The 17,490-nt window shown below is 42.7% G+C and overlaps 1 protein-coding gene across 8 annotated transcripts in view; it reads right to left on the bottom strand.

The window, feature by feature from the left end:
• pnpla6 (patatin-like phospholipase domain containing 6) overlaps positions 1-17,490 on the bottom strand; it is a 109,685-nt gene that overhangs the window by 81,606 nt on the left and 10,589 nt on the right. For 7 of the 8 annotated variants that reach the window (XR_010034419.1, XM_063195855.1, XM_063195849.1 and 4 more), the window contains 5 exons: positions 13,852-13,940; positions 7,041-7,097; positions 4,871-4,958; positions 2,772-2,854; positions 1,352-1,443 (listed from right to left, as the gene is read on the bottom strand). Coding sequence is in view for 7 of the 8 variants with exons in the window: in XM_063195831.1 (XP_063051901.1) it covers positions 1,352-1,443; positions 2,772-2,854; positions 4,871-4,958; positions 7,041-7,097; positions 13,852-13,940 (409 nt within the window). In the remaining variant the exon portion in view is untranslated. The remainder of the gene's footprint in view (positions 1-1,351; positions 1,444-2,771; positions 2,855-4,870; positions 4,959-7,040; positions 7,098-13,851; positions 13,941-17,490) is intronic. The other variant, XM_063195838.1, reaches the window with a different exon arrangement.

Below are 17,490 nucleotides of genomic sequence, written 5' to 3'. Positions count from 1 at the left end.
AGAGAGAGAGGGAGAGAAGAGAGAACGAAGAGAGAGAGAGAGAGATGGAGAGAGAGAGCATGAGGGTGTATCAGGGGGGCAGAAACAAAAAGAAAGGATAGAAGAAGGACAAGGAGAACGAGTGTTAGAGAAAAATCAAAGGGGGAAAAAAAAAAAAAGAGAATATAATTAATTTTTATTGCGCAGGTGTGAGGGAGATAAGAGAGGAGAGGAGAGGGGCCTGGGGCCTGTTTCCACCAGCTCTAAATAACCTATGATGAGGTGTAGTGTGGCAATAGGGCTGGGTAAAATAATCGATGTAATCGATAATCAATCGAATCGAAATTCACATAATCGATTCACAGGGCACAAAATCGATTTTGTTCTTTTCGTTTAATTTAGGTCTATGGAAAATACCCAGTAGGTATTAGTCAATTAGGGCTAGGCCTACTTATTACAAATTAGCAATCTGTTATCACTGTCAAGCCACAGCCCTTTGACATTTTTATATAAAAATAGGCAACAGCATCTTTTGGGGGAAATCCTGGCACCAAGAAGAGAACGGATTGAATCGATTCGGAATGAATCGAATCGAATCGGATCGGATCGTGATTAATTGATTCAAAGCCCAAAGAATCGAAATCGAATCGATACAGGAACATGGCGGTGATACCCAGCCCTATGTGGGAACACACTGGAGGAGGAGGAGGAGGAGGAGGAGGATGGGGAGGAGGAAGAGGAGGGGGAGGAGGACGAGGAGGAGGAGGTGGAGGTCTGACAACGGTTATACACACAAGCGATTTGCTCCCGCCTCACCATGCTAGCACTGCTTTGAGTAGGTGTGTTCCGAACTTCGGGTTTTTACCCCTTCACAGAATATCCCAAATGTTCAGTCAGACAGAGAGGGTCTGACGCCGGTTTTAAATGCAATCGACTTGCTGCCAACTCGCAACACTAGCACCGCTTTCTGAGTGGGCGTGTTCCGAAAGTCAGTTGGAGAGACATTAAAATTTACTAGGCCAATGAATTGTTAATGCTAGCACTTATTTTGCTAGCGGTATTGAAGTACAATGTTTAACCATCATGACTGCTTAACATTCTGCATGTACATTCATGTTTAAATGCTTTATGTTAAAACTTGCCATCTTCCAACGTCATGTCATTTCATGCAAGGTCATTGGTTATCGCTTTGCGACAGATAGAGAGAAAGAGCGAAGATCATATTTTCTGGCAATGGTGAGCATCATCTTGGTGAGTACACATCTCCAGGGAAGATTATTATGACGTGTATCCTACATATTAAGAGGAGGCTGTTATAAAATACCACAAGAGAAGGGAACGGTCTCCAAAGGGAGAGTCCAGTGAGTCATACTTTTTGGCAATGTTGAGCATCTTCTGCTTCTTCTTGAGGCGTGGACGCGAGGAGGAGGCAGTGCCCACCAGAGATGAGGTAGACTGGGACACCTGAGAGGAGAGAGAGAGAGAGAGAGAGAGAGAGAGAGAGAGAGAGAGAGAGAGAGAGGGAGGGAGGGAGAGAGAGAGAGAGAGAGAGATTGATTACCACTTAGGGATGTAAATAAAATCGAAATGTATCGATATATTGGAAGTATCGGCCGGCGATTTAATCAAATCGCATCGTATTGCTGGCCCCTGTGCAATGTCCTAGCTCCATAACACAATAGTAGTGGAAAAGTAATTGGAAAAAATCGAATCAAACCGAAACGCATCGTATCGTGGGGAATTCTTTAGTATCGAAAAAAAATCGAATCCCTGATTTAAGAAATCGATACCGTATCGTATCGTCATGAAGGCTTTACACCCCTATTATCATTAACAGCCGATTACTACAATCACTTCTTGGGAGGATTAAAATCTTGAGTCACAAGTTTATAAATTAAAAGGAAGAAACTAGGGCTGGGATTCGATCCAAATTTCCTGGATCGATTCGATTCCGATCCAGAACAAATCTTTAACAAATTCATGGCTAGAATTCTAAGACCGGCTATATAAACCAAAATATCTCAGCATTTGATGCCCACACAAACATGACATGAAAGAAACAAGCAGGAAACTTGGTATTATAGAGATAGGTGGGAAAAGACTGGCACTATTTACTTGAACAGGCCATGTGTATTTATGCATGTACCCTACATGAATGTCAAAAAGAGCACAATTTTCAATCATGAATCGATATTGGATCGCAGATCGATCTTTTGAACCCAGCCCTAGAAGAAACAGCCAGGGATGACATAAAAAAGCCCCCTAAAGCTCATTTCCATTGTGGTGTCCAAAGCGGTAGTAGTGTCACCCGAATATACAAAGCCACTTTACCATCAGCACTGACATAACACAACAACACTTCAACACCCCACACAGCTAGAGCGAGACGAGAGCAAAGATGAACTCCACCACAGAGTTGGAGACTAATAGGAGACAGCAGAGGAGCTGCGTAAACAGACAGACATCACACAGACAAAACACAAACACATGAGCTTTAAAACCATCTACAAGGAGAGAGAGAGAGAGAGAGAGAGAGAGAGAGAGAGAGAGAGAGAGAGAGAGAGAGAGAGAGAGAGACAGGCAGACAGACAGACAGAAAGAGAGGGAGAGAGAGAGACAGACAAAAAGAGAGGGAGAGAGAGAGAGAGAGAGAGAGAGAGAGAGAGAGAGAGAGACAGACAGAGAGAGAAAGAGAGGGGGAGAGAGAGAGAGAGAGAGAGAGAGAGAGAGAGAGAGAGAGAGAGAGAGAGAGAGAGCATCCTCATTACTCTGGCCACAGACACAGCACTTACTTTCCGCATGATCTTGCGTCCGTAAAACATGACTTTGTCCCTTTTCCGGAACCTGTACTTGGGAGCTTCCTGCGATTCGATATCTGTCGCAGAAGAAGATGGAATGGGGCTCAGACATGAACACAACAGTATGGACAATGCTTCATACCCACTCACCAAAACACAACCAAAAGAAAACACATTGCAATAATTATTATAATTGGAGGTAAACATAGTTTAAAATTATTGTTCATGAGGGCAATACTGACAATAGTATAAGAAATTGAGAAAATTGCATCGGCATGCACACATCCAAACATGGGAAACTGTGTAGAGAGCAGCCCGTGTTGTCTTCAAATGTAAACAAACACTAGAAGTGGAAAAACTAATTGCAGAAGTCCATACAGCACATGGCAGAAGTAATTCCCAACACAGGGACGATGTGGTAATGAAATGTTTATATTGGTGGAAAAGAAACTTGGTCACAGACTTTAAATGAAAAACAAACCCAGCTGGCACCACACATAGAGAAGGCGCATATGCAGAAATGTGTTTCACTAACGGAACAAAAACAAGACATAATGTGTCTGAAATGACCATTACCAGCATTTTTTTCCTGAATTATGACATGTCTGAGATCTTTTCAGCTCAGTTCAAAACAAAAATAACATTTTACTGTGTCGTTGATTTTAGGAGAAAATTAAAAAGGAAGAAACAATTTATCCTCGAAATAACCTAGTGTTTCAGTGTTATTGGTGTTATTGGTGTACAGGTGTTTTTTCATGAAAATAGTTAACTTGGAAGAGACTGGTCTTGTCTTTGGGTCATGAAAATATATTTAGATCCTCAATTTAAACTCGGAGAGTCAAAGAGCGCATCCTTGACAAAAAAGGCTTTTTCGTTCGAATGTGTTAAAGTGCCATTTTTCGCTAATGTAGCTTCCGCTTAAAGTTGAATTACTTCGGAATGGAAGAAGATAAAAACTTGCCGTGAAAAATTGTAGAAAGCTGGGATTCTCAGCTTTCGAACAAGCCCTAACATGTGTCTGTAGGTCTAAGACAAAATATTCGGCGGCTGTTCGAAAATGACAAAACATGATGAAACTGGTTGGGAGTCTTGGGCTAACATTTCAAAAAAACGCCTGGTAGTCAATGTGTTAGCTTGACGCCAGCGGCATATGCATGACATAGCAGCATTGACTCATGAGTGTCAAAACAGTGAGCCCGTTTATAATAAATAAACAGGTTATTGGAGTAAACGGTTTATTGCTGTTTATATGCAGTCCGTTGGTTGCCTGTGTTCCACTAAAATTTAAGGCTTGCGATTGGCTACTTATCCTTCTAGAATGTCAATAACCTGATCATAACCCGATTATGCTGGATACATGACACGAGAAATCAGTTTATTAGTCAAAAACCTACCTGTGCGAATCGGATTTCTCACAAACCGATAACGGCAATAAACCGATTATGAAAACTGTTTATTCAGTTTACATGAGCGCTCGAACAAACCGGTAACTCCAAAAACCTGATCATAAACGGTTTATTGATGCTCATATAAACGGGCTCAGTGTCATGACAAGCCATAAACATAATGTTCATTTCATAAACATTTCATGGTCATGAAAAGTTGGCATTGATTGGGCCGTCTTTACCATAACCGAATGTTACTTAATTAAATGAAAGAAAGTGAAAGCCCATTGGGAAACTCCAACTCCCATTGTCATTGTGACACAGCACTCCACAGCACACAAGTGAACACTGCACACAACAAAATTGCATTTATGCCTCACCCGTGCAAGGGGGCAGCCTTCAGTGGCGCCCCATGGGGAGCAGTGCGGTGGGACGGGACCATGCTCAGGGTACCTCAGTCATGGAGAAGGATGGGGGATAGCACTGGTTGATTACTCCCCCCACCAACCTGGCGGGTCGGGAGTCGAACCGGCAACCTCTGGGATGCAAGTCTGACGCCCTAACCGCTCACCCGTGACTGCCCTGACGGTCATAAAATGTTCATGACACATGCATGACAGTGTTACGACACTGTTGGTCATGCATATGACGCCGGCATCAAGTGAGGTGTTACCGGTTGGATAAATGTGCTGTTCTGATGCCACTTACTTCGCAGCTGTATCCTCCGCATGACGAAGAAGATGAGGATGGCGATGAGGACGATGGCGATGCCGGCGCCAATCACGATGCCCAACATCTGCTCAGGCACAGAGGAGGAGGAAGACACATTGGCAATAAGAAACAACATGAGAACAGATCATTTCATATCCTATGAAGTTTGTATTCATTAAACTCGTGTACACACTGATAAGGACTTTTAATACAATCCCTACTTGGAGCATTAGATGAGAAAATTACATTTAATTCAAAATCAACTCCATTTAATTCTGAATGAAACCTAATTCTGCCTTGAAAACATGATGTTAACACTTCGATATTCAACCCTTAGTACCTCAGTAACTTAGATTAATGTTAAGTGTGCTGGTGTTCATAGACCGCGGAACGTATTTGAACAAGGGGGGGCCGCAAGGGGGGGGGGGCATTTTAGGACGGGGGGTTTGGGGGTTCTCCCCCAAGAAAATGTGCGTTTCTTAGATGCAATTTCATGCATTTTAATGAATTTTTGCATTAAATCTTAAGCCACCCAGGCAACAAACGCAAGAGAGGGTCAGTGTCACCAACATTTTAGGTCGGACAAGATGCATAGCCGAGGTTATGCGCGGTATAGCCTACTACAAGACACGCATAGGCCTACATCATTACAGAACGGTGCAGAATAAAATGTTCAGATCGGTGGTCAGTGGAAACGCAATTGAAAAACGGCCGGCTTGCTTGTACCAGTAGTCTACTTAAGCACTATGAGAAACACTGAACACAAATAAGTGAACCGTCTGTGGTGCTTGGTCAGATGCGTGCATGGGGATAGGCTATGTTTGCTGTTTTATTGGAGCTGGGCGCGCGCACGAGAGAGAGAGAGAGAGAGAGAGAGAGAGAGAGAGAGAGAGAGGATAGGCCCCTACATCACGTCGCCAGGATGATTTTACTTATAAGTTATGTCCAAACAGCCAACAACACTAAAATAACCAAATCCAAGTGTTTAATAATCACATCAGCATGACTCACCTACACTGTCCCTTAGGCTACATTGATGGAGGTTGCAAAGATGACTGTAACTTTCCTGGTAATCCACTATTAAAACCTTTCGATGGATAATGGTTGACAGTATTCCTTGCTGTGTGTTCTTTTTTATGGGCGGTGACACTGTACTTGGCAGCGGTGATTGTCAATAAAAAAAAATAAGCAGAGCTTTTGCTAAACTTTCGTGTGTGCTCTACATTCCTGCGGCCCGCTGCAGGTAGCACTGAAGCACCATTCTCTGCTGATCGAAGTCGGTGAAGCACATGCGAGCCTATCCGCGCTTTCAGATGAATGAGTGGCAACGCTTGCTATACGTTCCACCGGCAACCTGGCTTCTTTGCGTCGCTGTCTGCTCAGCGAAATGATGAACACCGTTTTGGACGGTTTGGCGAAACTATGGCTTAGCCTACTCAACCTCTAGGCTAGCCTACTTCTTCCGCGCGGTTTTCAGTGCTGCGCTGTTGCTTAGATTAGAACTCCAGATTTTGCAACATTTACGCATGTGAAATATTATTGGTTAAAGAAATATTGGTTTAGGGTAACGCTTTATTACATTATTACAGTATGGGTTGTATTTAAGTTTGATATTGTCCACGGGTTTTGACTTGGATTTTTTTAAAGGCCTTCATTCATTTATTTTTCAAAAAGTTACCCGGGCCACGGCCCCCCTGGCCCGGCCGTTTCCGCGGTCCATGCTGGTGTTACAAGTTTGTCCAAGTAAAGCAAAGCTGTCGCCAGGGATTTAATGGGACTAGACCCCTCCAGGTATGATAGTAGTGGTGAAATATTAACTGCATTTCAAACTTTGAAGTAACTGAATCTCTGCAAATAAAAACTGCATTCATCCATGTATGGTAAATGGGCTGTGTTTATAGGCCTGTAGCCCAATGCTATTCTACGCTCCACAGAGTATACTACATGTAGCACTACACTACAGTACTCCCTATGGGTCAGGCTGCTTGGTTAAGCTTCAGAAGGCTCTTTAGAACTTGATATGGAGCTCTAAGAACCCGTGGGAACCCTGGCACACGTGCTCTCATTCTCACACAGAGAAACACAGAGAGAAAGAGAGAAAGAGAGAGAGAGAGAGAGAGAGAGAGAGAGAGAGACAGAGAGAGAGAGAGAGAGGTAAGGTACTGACCATGCTGGTCTGTAGTTGATCCTCCACAAAGGTCTTGATGTTGCTAAAGCCTTCCTGCTGAGAGAGAGGGGGCACACAGAGAAGAAGGAGAGAGGGATGGAGTGAGGGATGGAGAGATAAAAACCAAGATATTGTGAAAGAAATTCAAAGTGGAGAAAGTGAAGGAAAGCAGAGACAGAGAAAGAAAGGAGACAGGGGCTTTTTATCTATCTAGACAGACAGGTAGATAAATAGAATTGTTTGTTGTTTGAATTTAAAGACAAATTTAATGCAGCCTACACATTTTGGACATTTTTGCAAAAAAAAGGAGAGAGGGAAAGAAATGTATATAGAGAAGGTGTGTGTGTGTGTGTGTGTGTGTGTGTGTGTGTGTGTGTGTGTGTGTGTGTGTGTGTGTGTGTGTGTGTGTGTGTGTGTGTGTGTGCGCGCACGTGTGAGTGTGTGTGTGTGTGTGTGTGCGCGCACGTGTGAGTGTGTGTGCGCGCACGTGTGAGTGTGTGTGTGTGTGTGTGTGATGGTATGAAAGACTAAATTCACAAGAGAAAAATAGTCAGAGAGGAAAGCAGGGAGGAAAGAAAGAACTCTAGTATGATGTAAACCGCATTCCTGCATGCGTGCGGGTGTGCGTGTGTGCATGTGTGCATGTGTGTGTGCGTGCGTGCGTGCGTGCATACAGGGCATCACATCTGTTCTGAATCAGGCGTGTATGAGAAAGGCCATGCCATCAGGGGAAGAAGAAGCACAGAACAATTGAAAAGGACATTTTTTTTCTCTCTCAGACTTTAACCCATTGTGTCCTGGAGACACATACAGCTCCAGGCCACTTTATTAGAATAGTTGATGGTAAAAAAGTTGATTTATGTCCATAATTTCATCAATAATGTTAAACTGTCATGGATTATAGATTCATGGTCCAGTTTTTAAACTATTCCAATCATTCAATTGTTTATTTTTGCAAATGTTGGGCTTCCAGCTCAAACAAGTCCAACAGGCGGTCAACAGATGAGTCCTTCTATGCCCTTTCTTTTTTGCCCAAACGCCCCCTTGGCCTCCTCATAACCTGTCAAGGTTATTCATCAATAAGCCTACCATGTATTGTAAGCCTGGATTTCAACAGTGTTGGGCAAGTTATATTTCATTTTGTTATAATTTTCAAAAAAATCTGCAAAAAATCAATAATCGTGATTAATAATCGTGGTTATGATTTTGACCAAAATAATCGTGATTATGATTTTTTCCATAATCGTGCAGCCCTACAATAAGTCAAAGGTTTAGTCTTGTGGTGGAGGGAGAGTCTAAACAAATGTCCTTTTCCCTCACTTTGTTTGTGTGCCCTGGTCACCCCAAGAGCTGGAAAGTGCAGTGCTGCAGTCCCCCGTGGTAAACATAGGAAACGGAGAGTAAACTTTGCAGAGACACTAAAACGAATCAGTGGCATTTGAGGGTTGCGGAATAGCAAATAGATTTTCACTTTAGGGTAACTTTCTTTCTCCACTTTACAGCCTATCAAAATTCAAACCTGAACATTCTTTTGATTAATTGCCTATTAAAATACGGTTAGAAGGGACAGGAGAGCAAAAGACGTAGTATATGTGTGTGTGTGTGTGTGTGTGTGTGTGTGTGTGTGTGTGTGTGTGTGCATGTTGATCCTGAGACATTGATGAGATGTGATGCAACCTGGGGCCCGTCTCTCGAAAGCGTCGTTGCTAACCAGTTAGCAACTTACTAGGTTTCCAATGGGAAATTGCATTGCAACCAAGTAAGTTGCTAACTCGGTTAGCAACGATGCTGTTGAGAAACGCACCCCTGGTTAGGATGCGGCAAACAGAGCAACAGATTGAGCCTGCTCAGGCTCGACTTCAAACCCAGTCTAGTCAGGCTATTGTTGTCAGACAAGAAAACACACAAAGACAAAGGTGGAAGGAAGGCCTATGCCAGTGATTTTCAACCTATGGGCCGGGGCCCACTGGTGGGCCCTGAAGGTATACCAGGTATACTTGAAATAATATTCTGAAAATTATAACCACATTTTGGTGTGCGTTGCTGCTGATTTATGTGAGTTTTATTCATAATCGGGTCAGAGGTGGGCCCCGAACATTTGTAACAATTTCGAGTGGGCTCCAAGTTGGAAAAGGTTGGGAACCCCTGAGCTATGCAATCAGGAGGAGCCATGGTGTGTCAATGAGAGAGAGAGGGAGGGAGCGAGAGGGAGGGAGAGAGAGCGAGAGGAAGGGAGAGCGAGAAAGAGAGAGGTACAGGGGGAGAGAGAGAGGTGGTGGCGAGAGAAAGGGAGAGCAAAAGCCATGGTGTGTCAATGAGAGAGAGAGAGAGAGGGAGGGAGAGAGGGGGGCAGGGAGAGAGAAAGAGAGAGAGGTAGAGGGGGAGAGAGAGAGGGAGGGAGAGAGGGGGGCAGGGAGAGAGAGAGAGAGAGAGGTAGAGGGGGAGAGAGAGAGGTGGTGGCGAGAGAAAGGGAGAGCAAAAGCCATAGTGAAGAGACTGACTAGAGAGAGATGGAAAGATGGATAAAGAGAGATAGAATAAAGATTAGTGAGACCGAGAGAGAAAGAGAAAGTGAAAAGAAAAAAAGAAAGAAAAGAAGGGACTGGATAGAGCACAGCAGCTTAACCTCAGCCCTCGACAGAAACAAAAGGCAGCAGATCGAACGCCTCGAGGTCCAGGAGATAAGCACAGGGCTGACTGGCCTGGGGGAGAAATAGGTCCCAGGCACTTTTGGCTTAAAGGGCCCCCCTCGTAATTAGTGACGCAGAACTGTCTCACTGGTGGACCCCGCACCCTTGTGGGCCCCTATTTTCAGAAATGTAAAAAAAAAAAAACATATATATACATTTTTTTTTTTGCATTTCTGAAAATAGGGGCCCACGAGGGTGCGGGGCCCACCGGGAAATGCCCGCTATGCCAGATGGCCAGTCCAACCCTGGATGAGCATGTTTATGGCTAGCTTCTGCGTCTGCCATGCATTGCAGAGTGGAGGAAAGGGCAGAAAAGTGTGTCACCTCACCTCACCACACCAGGCAGGCTACACTACACTGGTTCACAAACTTTTTCTTGGAGACCCCCTTTTACATTTACACCTGAATACCCCGCCCCCAATACTCCAAACACCAAACATTATTTGTCCATTAAAAGTAACCGCAGAGATACACCAGCGGCGACGCGACTCAAGCGACAGAGTGTAGCAGCAAGCGATACGAGAGACTGAGGAGACTAGAGTATGTCCGTACAGGCAGAAGGCAAAGCATTCAAGCATTCCCATTGGCTGTGGTCACTGACCTCTATACAGTCATTGGCTGTCGCGGCTTGTCGCCGAACCGCGTCATAAAAAGTTGAAAAGATTTCAACTTCAAATTGTCGCGCTCGTCTCGCAAATCGCTCTAGTCTCCAGAATCGCTTTTGTCTCTCGACTCAATACAAAGTCAATTACTTCCGTCGCTCGACTCGCTCAGTTCGCCGCTGGTGTATCTCTGCGGTAAGGCTTGTTGTGAGTCCTGTTACTAAACAAACTAATGTATGGAGTTAACTATTTACCTGTGTTTTCCACATTTCTATTAAAAAGTCCAATCTGTCTGCAACCCCCCTGCAATATGTCCACGGCCCCCCTGGGGGTCCCGAGCCCCAGTTTGAGAACCCCTGCACTTAAAGGTGCACCGAAATGAAAATTTGTGGCCGAAACCGAAACAGAATAATAATGTATCACTTGGCCGAATATCGAAACCGAAACCGAATTTTACAGTTCAGTTAAAAGTTATCAAAAGTTAGGTTTTTCACTATTTTAAAAATATTGCTTAAATCTACGGCTTACAATAAATGTTTATACATGTTTTTGAAAGAAAATAAATGTGTATTTGAAGTCTTCAAATGTTAGAGTAGAACTGAAATTAGTATAATTAATGACCATTTTCAATTCATTTTCTATTCAGCCTCCGATTCGGCCACTCAATTGGCTTTCGGCCGAAAACCGAAAGTGTCTTTTTTTGCGTTTTCGGCCGAATATTTTCTGCGGCCGAATTTTCGGTGCACCTCTACATGCACTACACTATTTCAGCTGGGGGGCCCAGGGTCAACCCCTCGCCAAACACAGCTGGCATGTCAATACATGACATTTCTTAGTGAAGGTGGGTTGAGGGTTAGCTTACAAGTAAGCAGTATAATAATATTACAGTAAACAATATTATCATGTCATCATTTTTAGCATTCAAGCCGAATAGTAAACAGCTGACATAATAATGATATAATGACAACAAGAAGACAGTTAGACGAATGTAAAACATGCAACATGTTCTTTTTTCTGAATGATTTAGGAGCACACAACAACAACAGCAGCAGCAGCAGCAGCAGCAGCAGCAGCTAGCAGGCAGTCAATGCACTGTGGTGGGTGGAGTATGAGAGAGAGAGAGAGAGAGAGAGAGAGAGAGAGAGAGAGAGAAAGAGAGAGAGAGAGAGAAAGAGAGAGAGAGAGAGAGAAAGAGAAGAGAGAGAGAGAGAGAGAGAGAGAGAGAGAGAGAGAGAGAGAGAGAGAGAAATGGAAACAACAAAAGACAGAGATAGAAATTGACAAAGGAGAGAGAGAGTAAGAGCGAGTGAGCGAGAAACAAAGACAGATTTAAACGAAGAGCGAAGGAGAAGGGGGGGGGTACTGAGGGCATTGAGGACAAGGCCAGTGTAGCTAAGCCATTAGAAAGCTGTAAGGGTGAGTAGGAAGACACAGCACTGTAATGGGCGGCAGGCGGCGGCGTTGACAAGAGTGGGACAGAAGCCAGTGAGATGGATGAGGAAGAGAGAATTTTGGGTAATATATTGTATAGTATATTACCCAGAATGCTCTATTCCTCATCCAGAAAGGTTTGGTAGTGACTGTATGCGTGTGTCGGGTTATGGAAAATAGGGTTGGATACACATTTGGTGAGAAACGGCACTGGATTTTAAAGTAGTGTAATGTAATGGTGAGAAACAGCAGAGAAGTTAATTCATTCATTGAGAGGAAATTCAGAAATAAATGAAAAGTATCTCTACTCTCTGTGAACTATGTTCGCATCTGGCAGGGGGATAGAGGGATAGGGTGGAAGGTGTGGACATTTTGGGAGGATGAAAATGAATATTGAGAAAACCTGTATGAACATGAAAACCTATTAGATTTAAGCATACTACTTGTATGTCATGCATATTTATATCCCCGAAACGCGGAGCGTCGGGGATGTAATGGTTTTGCATGCGCCGCGTCCGCCACCGCGTCCGCCGCCGCATCCGCCACCGCCGCCGCGTCCGCCACCGCGTCCGCCGCGTAAGGTCTTTCGTGTTAACGCGATAAGTTTTGAACGGCTGTTTGGATTTGTCCCAGATTTTTTGGGTGAATGCTCTAGGGCAGGTTCATGAACTGATTCGAGTTTGGAGGTCAACACTTTCAAGATGGCTGAATTCAAGATGGCCGAATTTTTGTTTGGTCCATAACTTCTGACCGGGTGGATGGATTTGTCCCAGATTTGGTGTGTGAATGCTCTAGGGTAGGTTCATGAACTGTTTCGAGTTGGGAGGTCAACACTTTCAAGATGGCTGAATTCAAGATGGCCGAATTTTAGTTTGGTCCATAACTTCTGACCGGGTGGATGGATTTGTCCCAGATTTGGTGTGTGAATGCTCTAGGGTAGGTTCATGAACTGCTTCGAGTTGGGAGGTCAACACTTTCAAGATGGCTGAATTCAAGATGGACGAATTTTTGTTTGGTCCATAACTTCTGACCGGGTGGATGGATTTGTCCCAGATTTTGGTGTGTGAATGCTCTAGGGTAGGTTCATGAACTGATTAGAGTTGGGAGGTCAACACTTTCAAGATGGCTGAATTCAAGATGGCCGAATTATTCTTTGGCCCATAACTACTGACCGGGTGGATGGATTTGTCCCAGATTTTGGGAATGCTCTAGGGTAGGTTCATGAACTGATTCGAGTTTGGAAGACAACACTTTCAAAATGGCGGAATTTTCATTTGGCCCATAACTTCTGACTGGGTGGATTGATTTGCCCGGTAACACCTTATTTTAATGGTTCACCATTTCAGTGAATCTACCATATTAGGTACAGTGTAATAACCAATGTAACAATATTTAATACCATGTAATACTAGTGTAATACCAGTGTAACAATATGCAATATCAGGTACAGTGGAATAACGAGTGTAACAGTATGCAATACCATGTAATATAGTGTAATACCAGTGTAACAATATGCAATACCATGTAATACCACTTACGCACAAACACATGATGTAAGTTAAAAAAAATGGCGGTGTTACACTGGTATTACATTGTATTAAATATTGTTACACTGGTTATTACACTGTACCTAATGTGGTATATCCACTGAACCATTAAAACAGTATTACCATTTGCCCCATTTTTGCTTCATTTTCACAATAGTCGTTTGGTTTTAAGCCTATGCACGTCATGTCACGTCTGTATGTATCATATACGTTTACGAAATGGTGGACGGGAGTGGTAGAAATGATGGGGGACTGGAAGCGTCGCGTTTCGGGGATATACCTTAAGCAGTCGAAGGCGACTGCACAGGCAGTCTAGTTGTATAATAAGATGGGATGTGATCAAAGGAGCCCAACACCCAATATTCGGTGTGCACAATTATTACGCAACTTTGTTTTTTTCTGGGAAAAAAAACTTCTGAAAAGTCTATAAACAATTTTGAAGTCTTCCAGAGGGATGTATGGTCACAAAACAAGTTTGCCTAATAATTCTGCACACAGTGTATTCATAGTAGGGATTGTTTTGTGTGCGTGCTGTGCTCACCTCTGGAGGGTCTGGGGACTCGGGTCCCGAGGTGCTCTGTCCCATTCTAAGCCGGCCACCACGCCACCCTGCTGGGCCATCAAACAGCACTGCAACACACAACAACACAAAGCCGGTCACGCACATGCAAGGCACACCAGACAACACATCTCACCTGGGCCATCAAACAGCACTGCAACACACAACAACACATAGGGCTGCACCATTATGAAAAAAATCATAATCACGATTATTTTGGTCAAAATCGTAATCACGATTATTAATCACGATTACTGATTTTTTGCAGATTTTTTTGAAAAATATAACACTAAATATAACCAAGAATGAATTATATACGGGATGAGCAAAATAAAATGAATTGTAATAATTATGTAAAGGCAATAGCATGAAACTTGACAGATGACAGATTTTTGGCCAGAAGCACCAGCCTGCCAGTATATACTGGCTCCAAGTACGCTCTCAAAGGTAGGTCACTATTGCCACGAATCCCCACGATTAAATCACGATTGAGATCACGATTTCACGATTTTATCACGATTTTCGATTAACTGTGCAGCCCTAACAACACAACAACAAAAAGCTGGCCAGTCACGCACATGCAAGGCACACCAGTCAACACATCTCTCTCTCTCTCCCTCCCTCTCTCTCTTGCATGCCTAGTTAACACTTAAAAACACTGCATATGCACAGGCAAAACAAATGGAAACCGATGCAGAAACAAGGTGGCCTTTAGAACCAGCAAACTGAATATTACCGCTGCACACAGGGCTCCCACACATTTTTCATGAACAAATTCAAGCACTTTTCAAGCACCTTCAAGCACCAAATTTTCAGTTTTCCTTTAATAGGTTGCGGGAAGGGGGTGTGGGGATTCTCCCCCAGAAAATTGTGTTTTTAAGATGCAATTTCCTGCATTCTAATCAATTTTAGGGTGTCGAATGGCAAATCCCATCTGACATCTCACTCCCTCCCTTTTTATGTACCTGAACAATTTATTTCTATTATTCGGCAGACTGAGTTTGACTTGACACAAATTTCAAGCATTTTCAAGCACTTCACCAAAAATTCAAGCATTTTCACAACCTTGAAAACTCTTAATTAAAATTCAAGCATTTTCAAGGAATTCAAGCACCAGTGGGAACCCTGTGCACAAAAATAGGCGAGGGTTACATGTCTTCAGAAAGAGGAAACACCGTCACCGTCACCATAGGGTCAGATGTGTTCACCACAGTGTTTCCCCCAGAATGTTTTGTTAGTCAAGGTGGTGGGGCGTTAAAAGTATAATTTTCTGGCTAAGCAACTAGAAATTACATTCAAAACATGAAATATGATACATAATCGTTCGTCACTACCTCAGCGTGTCGGTAATGGGTAATTTGCGCGCAACCTGCTGCCTTCCTTGGATGTGGTAGCCGTAATATAATCAAATATCTTTTCATGGGACCTAGTCAAGGTGGTCTGTGTTTCTTGTCAAGGTGGCCGCTTTAGCAATAAAGTGCTGGGGGAAAACTTGGTTCACCATGAGAGAATGGACTTCAATCAGTCTCAATAAGAACTCACAGAAGTCCAGTGTTCCCATACTACTCATTTTCTAATCGTCAGTCAGAAATACTGTCCTACAAAGTCAAAGTGCAGTTACTGCAGTAGTAACTAAGTTACATATTTTGTCACAATTGAGACCAAAATCAGTCTTTACTAGGGATGCAAACGATTAATCAATTAATTGACTTCAATCGATCAACGCATTAATCGATTAAAAACATTAATCGCAATTAATCGACTATTCAACTGACAAGAATCCCAGGTGAAATGGGTTTGTGAAGAGTGTGTGTGAAGAGGGGTGTGAATAGTGGGAATATTTAAGCTTAAATCACCTTTGGATTAAAGAATTGAAATAAAATTAATTTAAATGTGGTATTTTATCTCAATATTTAATTAAAATGTTTAGATTTAGTAGGTTTTTTTGGAGAAACATTGAGATATCGGGGGGAAAACGCCGCTTATCAATTAATCGTAAGTCGATCGATTAGGTTATCAACTAATGATCAATGAATTAATCGAAATTTGCATCCTTAGTCTTTACTAAATTACACCTCCTTTATCTTGTGACAAAGCCTTAAGCATCCAAAATGTGTCCTGTTTTAAAGAGATTGCTGCTGATGACAAAGTTGCAGTAAGTACAATATCCAACCTATTACCAAGGCTTTGAAGACCTTCTTCTGTTTCAATGTTGCCATAGTCTGCACTTGTAGGGGCAAAATAGTTTATTGAAGTGATCAGTCACAGGCAAATTGCTCAACCATGTTAGCCTTCACGGCCACGTTTATATTCTATTCTGAAACTTTGGTTTGTTACGAAATACCAAAAGCACTACCACCACCACCACCACCACCACCACCACCACCACTTGAAAACCTACCCTTTGCTCTGGCTCCAGAGTTCACATAGTCTCCTATCCTCACACTGCCCTCATTCCCCAACCAATGTAACTTCATGTGCGCAGTGTAGGGACACCCATGGACAGAACTTTGCAACAGGGGAAGGTTGCAATATCTAGCGTTTTTTTTCTCATATCAGATACAAGCTAGAGCATAGTCATACTGTATACAGATGGGGCATCCCACTACGCATGGGTGGTTGACGTTTAAGGGCGTAACGCCAAAAAAAAAAAAGTTTTTCCAATTCCTGAAAAAAATAGAAAAAAATAAAGCACTTAGTGGTCCGTGGAATTTCGCCTTATTTTTGCCATTTTTGGGAAAATGTGTCCTGCATCAACACATTACATAGGCATGTCACACCGCAGGAATTTGGAGACAAACCACAGGGAATTCACTGCATTATGGCCATTTTAATCCTTTTGTATACATGACTGACATCTGAGCTCATGCTAACTTGATAATGATATTGTGTTTAATCTTAACATGTGTTTTCATTTATATAAAAACGTTTTTCCTCCTATAAGAGCAGTCACACCACAGGACACCATAAAATGAACCTAAGCATTGCGTGACAAAGATTGCAATATGAAGACATATTAAGAGGTTAAGAGTCACCTTAAACTTCCACAGCACTCTCCAATAACTGAGGTACTGACTGGTTAGGAGCCAGTCTTTAAGACCCTTGTAGTTGGCCTTGCAGCTGCCCATTCACAAACATTGACATACATGTCACCCCACAGGACGCAATTTGTGTTACAAAATTGAACTTGTAGTTAATATTACTGTCTTGAGATTTTTTTCACATATCTTAATATAAAGTTAATATTTATGCAATCATGCCAAATGCTTCATACATTATTCAAAATGTTGTTGTTTAATTTATATATATATTATATTCCAGGTTTCATTAATGTTACAGTCACACCGCAGGATATTTGACCTATAACTTAAACCTTTACATAAATCTTAACAAAAATGTTTCTTCTCATCTAAGACTAATATGAAACATAATGTACCACATCTTCTTTCATTGACATTTGTTTTTTAAAGGAAAAATAACAGTTTTGTTGGTTTTTAACCAATGTTACGAAAAAACAAGGCGTCACGTCTCCCACACACATACAGTAAGTTACTGCATAGTGAGCATAGTCACTCTAGCTCTCTGACGGGGGGGGACACACACATTCCCTGTTGCAACTGT

Source organism: Engraulis encrasicolus, chromosome 1 (genome assembly GCF_034702125.1).
Source record: "Engraulis encrasicolus isolate BLACKSEA-1 chromosome 1, IST_EnEncr_1.0, whole genome shotgun sequence".
In the NCBI taxonomy this organism is placed as follows: Eukaryota; Metazoa; Chordata; class Actinopteri; order Clupeiformes; family Engraulidae; genus Engraulis; species Engraulis encrasicolus.
Note: the sequence above shows the minus strand (reverse complement) of the source record. Positions and strands in the feature narration are given on the sequence as shown.